The 7,188-nt window shown below is 44.5% G+C and overlaps 1 protein-coding gene across 1 annotated transcript; it reads left to right on the plus strand.

Annotated features, from left to right (window-relative positions):
- Nucleotides 1-1,408: 1,408 nt before the first annotated feature.
- On the plus strand, nt 1,409-6,072 carry bambia (BMP and activin membrane-bound inhibitor (Xenopus laevis) homolog a). Its single transcript, XM_070928098.1, has 3 exons — nt 1,409-1,944; nt 3,758-4,054; nt 4,935-6,072. Exons 1-3 carry the CDS (start codon nt 1,869-1,871, stop codon nt 5,351-5,353), a joined length of 792 nt encoding a protein of 263 aa, XP_070784199.1. The 5' UTR covers nt 1,409-1,868; the 3' UTR covers nt 5,354-6,072.
- Nucleotides 6,073-7,188: the final 1,116 nt, after the last annotated feature.

The raw sequence follows: 7,188 nt of genomic DNA on the forward strand, positions 1-7,188 counted from the left end.
GCCTTTTTGGATTGCTAATTTCTCTGAGAGGCTGTCCGCTCCTCCCTGCAGCAGCAGCGGCAGCGGCAGCAGCAGCGGCGGCGGCAGCGGCGGCGGCAGTCTGGTAGCCTGAAGGGAAGCGGCTCAGCGCGGCGTCAACCTGGCTGCCAGCAGGATGTCACTGCAGGTAGCTGCTACCGGCCGGTCTGGCCTGAGTTACACAACAGTTACTCCAAATATGAAATGGAATGAATGCACCCGTGGATGACTACATACATACATACATACAGCTATAAATCCCTGCATTAATTACCTTAGAGGCACTTTTTAGCTCTGGGTAGTCCCGCTGGTTTAACATGTATTTCGTAGAGCTGTGTATTCCTTCACTTCCTATGTAAATGCACGAAGTGATTGAAAACACAAGGATGTAAAGTACACGCGTTTGTGCATAAAATGTCTACATGTGAAATATTTCAATGTTAAAATAATGAACAAATGACAATCAAACAATGTAATCAGGCGATAGTTTGTATCCGCAATGAGCAGTGTGTGGGACAGTGTGTTAACCTGGTGGAGTGACTGCTGCCCGGACCAATGGTATCCCATAATGACATATGGAATATGGTATTATGGAAATGAAGGACGATGAATGAAGGGATTGGGCCTGATTTTAGCCGTCAAGCCGGAGAGTGAGAGACAGAACAAGACCGGAAAATGGACGATTTGGCCTTTAAAATAAAAGCGTCACGTTGGCCAATAAATGATTGGAATGTACAGAACAATGAAGTAATGTTGAAAGAGAGGAATCGTTGCGTAAATATTAAGCAAAATTGCAGCAGGGACTTAAAAGAATGTATTTGCATTTCCTTTATTTGTCATCTATCAGTCTTTGCTCCACCTGTGCCCAAATAGAATGGCAACTATACTGGCTGAACATAAGGAAACAACAGAGTTATGCAAGACCAAGAATGTATTGATGTATGAGGTATTTATTGCAACTTTCAACTAAACATATCTAGTGTTTAAAGGCCACTTCACTGGATAGGTTTACTCATGGTATTTATTTATTATTTTATCATAATTGTTGTCTTTTTATGTGTCTCTTTTATTCTATTTTAATTGCTGTTATTTTTCCATTTTATACTGGTTTTTTTTTTTTATGTTTTTCTTATGCATTTCTTTGTCTTATGTAAAGCACTTTCACGGCCTCTGTGTTTGAATGGTGCTAGGATATACAAATGGACTTGCCTTGACTTATTTTGAAAAGAAGCGCCGGATACGACGTTGTTACGTTTTCCCGACTACCTTCTCTCGCGGTGGTCTGACCAATCAGATGGGAGGGGGCGGAGCTCTGACAGACCACAGCTATTTCTTCTGCTAAATCCTATCTGTCCGGAGTCTGCGTGCAGTCTTTGGTCCAGCGGGGTTGTCTGCCTTTTTTTTCCCAACATTTCTCCGTCCAGGAATACAAAAGTGATGCTTCTCCGTCACTCTCCGCTTACAGAAACAGCGGAGGACCGGCAGTGACAACTTTCTATCCCAGTACACTCTCTTCTAAGGAGTATATTTCTGTTTTTTTCCCCTCTCTTTCGGCTTGAAGAAGAAGACGCTGTGTTTAGCGTCCTCCAGTAATGTCGGACCGCTTTTAAAAACAAATTCGCTAACTTTTCTGTCTCCATGCGGGAGAGGAAACATTGCGGGAGTGTTTTTTTTTTCTACTTTTCTTCCCGTACGGATTGTGAACTGTCGTGTTTCAGCACGGGAATGCCCCATTTTTCGCCTTAGCTCCATGTAAATCTTTTTTTTTTTTGTCGTCCAGCTCTTCGCCCAGCGGACTCCGCTGCTGCTACTGGATATACGAGGACTGTTTTTTGCGTAATTTGGTGTAAATGGATCGCCAGTCCAGTTTCATTTCCATTTGGCTTCAACTGGAACTCTGTGCCATGGCTGTTCTTCTTACTAAAGGTATATGAAGCTTTAGCGGACAGTTTGTTAGCGTCTTTAAATCAGGCTAAACAATAATTTGGCAGTGATAAAACGAGACGGAACTCACCCTCCGCGGGCCTGAAGCTAACCAGTGTTTCTCAAAATATCACTTTTAGCATGTGAGTTAGCATTTAGCCCTTCAAATGAGTATTTTGGGAAACAAGGGAATAAACTACTGAGGAGGGTTGAAATAACTCCTCATGTTTCTGTTGAAAACTTCTTGCTAGTCGAATATCACCTGTAGTGATTTAGTGCTTGTTTTGTTCCCATTGACGTTCAACGTTACCTTTTTTTTTTTTTTTTTTTATTCTTAGATCAAATCCTCAAATAACTGTTAGTGGAAACAACTCCAATGATCCCAAACACAATTAAAGGCTTCTTTGGATAGAAGTGTTTCCTGGTAGCAGTCCATGCAGTAGTCTCAAAGTCCCATAAACATTGTTATTAATTCTCCACTACACATGGACACACAAATCACGCCTCATTTTTGGCTGGTATGCTTCACTTGGATAACCCATGTTTTAACTCCGTTTTGAAGCTGCCATTCATAGAAGCCTGAGAGCAGGGCTAACAAGCCTCAGTGCTGGGCCTGTTTCCCCCCCCTCCTCCTGTCAGCCCACAAAGGGGCCTCTCCTTTCTAATGAAATATTCTCCAAATGACCTGCCTGGGCCCTGCTACTCCAATCATTCACAGGGAAAACACTGATCTGATGAATGTGCTCCTGCACTGCAAGCTGGTGCGTTCAGAGAGGGCACTGCCACTGAGAGGAGCAGAGTTTTGTGCTTATGAGAGAGTTTTGTGCTTCTGTATTTGTAGCTCAGTTTTTAACTGTAGCAGACAGAAACACAATTTTATTGCCTTGTTAATGAGACAATTTCTAATGTGTTTTTTTTTAAAACCTTTTTTCACGCCAAATAGTCTCCAGCCCAGTGAAGAGCGTAGAAATCTACATACATGTTAAACAACATTCAGATGTATTGTCCTGTGAAAGTATTATAACTGCACCAGAAGACGTGAGGACAGCAAAAGCTCTCAAAGTACATTTTAAATGTATGTTTTTTGCTTTGTTAGGGCAGATCCTTGGCTTAGGTTTATGTTTTTAAAGAAGTATTTAAAAGAAGAAAAGTCAGAGATGAAGTAATGAGTGGGCCCGTGTAAAAGCAGGCAGTCATAATGATAAGGTTGCTGGAAGCTCTTTAGATGGGACCTCAGTGCACCCTGCCCCCCCAGGCACTCCTGACCACAAGTAAAGCCTTGCGTGCAAACGGGGGAAAGGAGACTCCTGCACTGCGCTCCGGCCCCCCCCCCCTCCCCCTTTATGAGTTTCCTATTGGGTTGAAAGAAATTGACTTTGGCAAACAAACCACTAATTATAAGCTACACGGTTCCACACGGTAATGCAGACAAAAAAGGGGCACATTTTGCATGAGAAGCTCTTAAATTAAGGCATATTTGCTGAATTGATGCAGAAGTGGAATATCTCCATGAGGTCTTTTAAAGTCACCTGGCTGTTTATTGCAGGGCGGAGCAGACACGGTGCGAACACTTTCAAAATGAAAGTATAATAGACTTCAATCTGACATAACAGTACTACAAGTAGGGAGAAAGTAGGGGAAAAAACGATTACCATTGAAGCCCTAAAAAACAGACTACGCTGCTAAGCTCAAGTTCAGGCCATGTTACATCCATGAAATGATGGGTGTCAAGCATTGCTTTAAAGCTACAAATGCATCTGATCTTGACAAAAGTTTCCCTAACCCTGTCTTTTTTCTTCCCTCCATGCGTTTCCAGGAGAAATAAGGTGTTACTGTGACGCTCCACACTGTGTGGCCACCGGATACATGTGCAAGTCAGAACTGAACGCCTGCTTCACCAAGGTCCTGGATCCGCTGAACGCAAACTCCCCCCTCACCCACGGGTGTTTAGACCCCATCGCCAACGCGGCGGACATCTGCAGCAGCAGCAGCAGCAGTTCGAGGGGCGCGGACGCCCTCAGCGGGACCTCGGCCGCGACACTGGAGTGCTGCCACGATGACATGTGCAACTACAGAGGCCTGCACGACCTGGCACACACCAGGGACTCAACAGGTAAAGAAGACAACCTCGCAGAGCTGAACCGCTGGCGGTCAGGGAGAAACTGAAATATGAAATCCTCTTTAACTGGTTTTAAAACGATTGGATTCTCTGGGGGTATTTTACAGTTCCTCCTCGGCAAATATTCAATATTTTTCTCTTTCCTGTTCCAGAAGCAATACGTTGAGCTGTAGGGTTCTTCAAACACTCTGCTGTTTATGGACATGCAGGCCACCCTTGCCCCCTCCTACTTTTTTTTCTACTTCCCAGCTTTACAGAACTTCAGTTTGACTTTTAATGGGCTCCAGCTCTGCGCCTGGGAAGGCAGGGAGCAGCCAGTTTACCTTAAGCACTTGGAAAGAGATCAGATATATTCTGTTTTTTTTTATTTTTATTATGTGTGCACCATGTAATTTTCCCACTGAGTAGGAATGTGCCTTGCAGAATGAATATCCCCTGACAAGTCTGCATGTTGGGCAGGAATACTAGCTCACAGAGTTATGAAAAGGTGCATAGAGAGACGGAGAGGAAGGGGAGCTGTCCGGAGGGGATTTTCTGTTGTGACCCCGACTAGAACAGACTATAGTTTATTAGCTCAAATTAATTTCTGGCTCTCAGTCGGGACAAGGTGACTCATTTGTTTTTACCCTTGCTGCCCTTTCTCACTTCCTCGCTCTCGTCTGTCTGTCTGACTTTCTCTCTCTGTGGTTACTGGCATGACTGATGGGCAGAAGCAGCTCTGTGAAAGCTTCTCATTGAGTTACAAACAGCTGCACATCTATTCAAAGATAATCATTTGCTTTAAAATGAGGCACTATGGTACATAAACCTGTATATGAAAGTGTGGAAACATGTGAGCGTGCAGTTAAACAGATGCTTATCTCTGTATGTGCAGATCATAGCCGGTACCAGCCGGACAGCAACAACAGGAACCTTGTGACCCGGGTTCAGGAGTTGGCCTCGGCCAAGGAGGTGTGGTTCCGGGCGGCGGTGATCGCGGTGCCCATCGCCGGCGGCCTCATCCTGGTGCTGCTCATCATGCTGGCGCTGCGAATGCTGCGCAGCGAGAACAAGCGGCTGCAGGACCAGCGGCAGCAGATGCTGTCGCGACTCCACTACAGCTTCCACGGCCACCACACCAAGAAGGGCCACGTGGCCAAGCTGGACCTGGAGTGCATGGTGCCCGTCACGGGCCACGAGAACTGTTGTCTGACCTGCGACAAGATGAGGCAGGCTGACCTGGGCAATGACAAGATCCTGTCTCTGGTGCACTGGGGGATGTACAGCGGCCACGGCAAGCTGGAGTTTGTATGATTCCTGTTGGGAACTAGGTGACCATCACCTCCCCACAAACAGCCAGGACTGCCCCTCAATCGTTGGCTTTTGCTCTTTTACTTTAAAAGACATTCCCATTTTCTTAGTCCAGTGGACTGCTGGGTTTGTATTTCAGTTTTAACCAGTGGCAAAAAGATACGAGACTGATCTCCTGCCGTGTGGTTTTTGCTAGAGGAGCACTTTACTTGAAAATGAAAGGCGAAGCAACAAGGAGCTGTATTTAAACTTGAGAGGGCGGGACTGAGGTGGAGTGAGAGCTCCGTCACTGCTCCGGAGGATCCTGGACTTTCACACTGAGCGCTGAAGGATTCCAAAATCTGTCTTATTTGCACATTTGTAAAAAAAAAACAAAAAAACAACAAACAAACAAACAAAAAAAGTTGTCGTTGCTTAAAACAAGAATTTTACACTGACACCAGGGTACAAGAAAGGACTGTTTGAGGAGTAAAAAAGTGTTTGACTGTAGGTGTGCACACTCCTCTGTGTATGTTTTCATGATTCAAGCTTATTGTAAAGATTTTAAATATATATATATACATATATATATATTTTTGTCTGATAAAACTGACTGTGTGTGTGTGTGTGTGTGTGTGTGTGTCTTGTTCTGGGTGAATGTCCAACATCTCTCTCTGTGATCAGACTATAAGCTTGATTGTGAGTGTGAAAGAAAAACTTCCATTAAAATGACCTTTTATTTATTTGACGATTCATTCGTGTGTTTTTACTGTATATTTTGCCTCTAAAACGGTGACCAGTCACAGGGGGGAAAGTACAATCCATGTACTTCACACTTTGCTGCTGAGGTTATGGCTGTTTGGCATACAAAGCGTTACATGGTGTTAAAATCAGGGATGCAGAGGTGTGTGTGTGTGTGTGTGTGTGTGACAGCAGCATCCTGCTTTGGCAGTGTGATGTTTCAAAGCTAGGTCGCAGTGTGGCCTTGGCATGCTCAGTGGGTGTGTGTAGCAGACCTGACAGTGAGGCCTTGTTTTACAGTAGAGCTGCTACATCTGTCAGTCGTTCTTGAGCCCTCTCCAGAGGTCAGGTTTCCAGCTTCAAATAACCCCCACCCCCGCCTTACTGGATTTACTCTGGAAGTAGTAGTGCTATTTATTTTATACTCACTCTAATTCCAGTAGGCACTCCTGCCTTTCTGGATGTCCGTGGAAACACAGTCCCCCCCCCCTGTGTTCAGCAGGGTGTCAGCGAGGAGGGATTTCAATATTATTTTGCTGTGAAGTCAGTGGTTTGGGAATTAATTCCTCTGCGTGTATTGCAGTAATTTGGAGAAGCCACACATCCCGTATTTGACATTTTAAAAGATATGGCTGGTGGTGTTGTATATCTTTTTGTATTGTCAATGAAAAGGCCAAACCAACAGTGAGTTGACCCTTCTACCACTGTGTTGCCAGAGCCTGATTTATTTATTTTTTATTATTTATTATTCCTCTGTGCCACTGTTGTCTGAAAACTATTATTATTTCTTTGGTGGAAAATGGTCCAAATGAAACAGGGTTGACAGTGTGTTCTGTGGATTACACGGAGTAAAATATGTTTTTGAACTGGCCCCTTTAAGGATAAAGGTCTGTTTTTGCAGAATAATGCTATTTGTTATGCTATATTGCCACACAGCACCGCCAATTACTGGAACAAAGTATTTCAGCCTCTCTGGCTGAATTACTGCGAAATGTGTGTGCAAACAGCAGCAATGGTGAAAAGCTTGATTTTGACAGTTTGTTTGGACTGGGGGGGGGGGGGGGGGTTAGGTTTCTCTCGTGCTCATTCGTGACGAGTTCCTAAACTCCAGCCGAGTA

The sequence above is a fragment of the Enoplosus armatus genome, chromosome 21 (assembly GCF_043641665.1).
Source record: "Enoplosus armatus isolate fEnoArm2 chromosome 21, fEnoArm2.hap1, whole genome shotgun sequence".
In the NCBI taxonomy this organism is placed as follows: domain Eukaryota; kingdom Metazoa; phylum Chordata; class Actinopteri; order Centrarchiformes; family Enoplosidae; genus Enoplosus; species Enoplosus armatus.

Bases quoted from the DNA above. Each gene is read 5' to 3' on its own strand.
- bambia (XM_070928098.1), top strand. From the start codon at position 1,869: ATGGATCGCCAGTCCAGTTTCATTTCCATTTGGCTTCAACTGGAACTC. The intron at 1,945-3,757 runs GTATATGAAGCT...ATGCGTTTCCAG, and splicing joins GGCTGTTCTTCTTACTAAAG to GAGAAATAAGGTGTTACTGT. The intron at 4,055-4,934 runs GTAAAGAAGACA...CTGTATGTGCAG, and splicing joins ACACACCAGGGACTCAACAG to ATCATAGCCGGTACCAGCCG.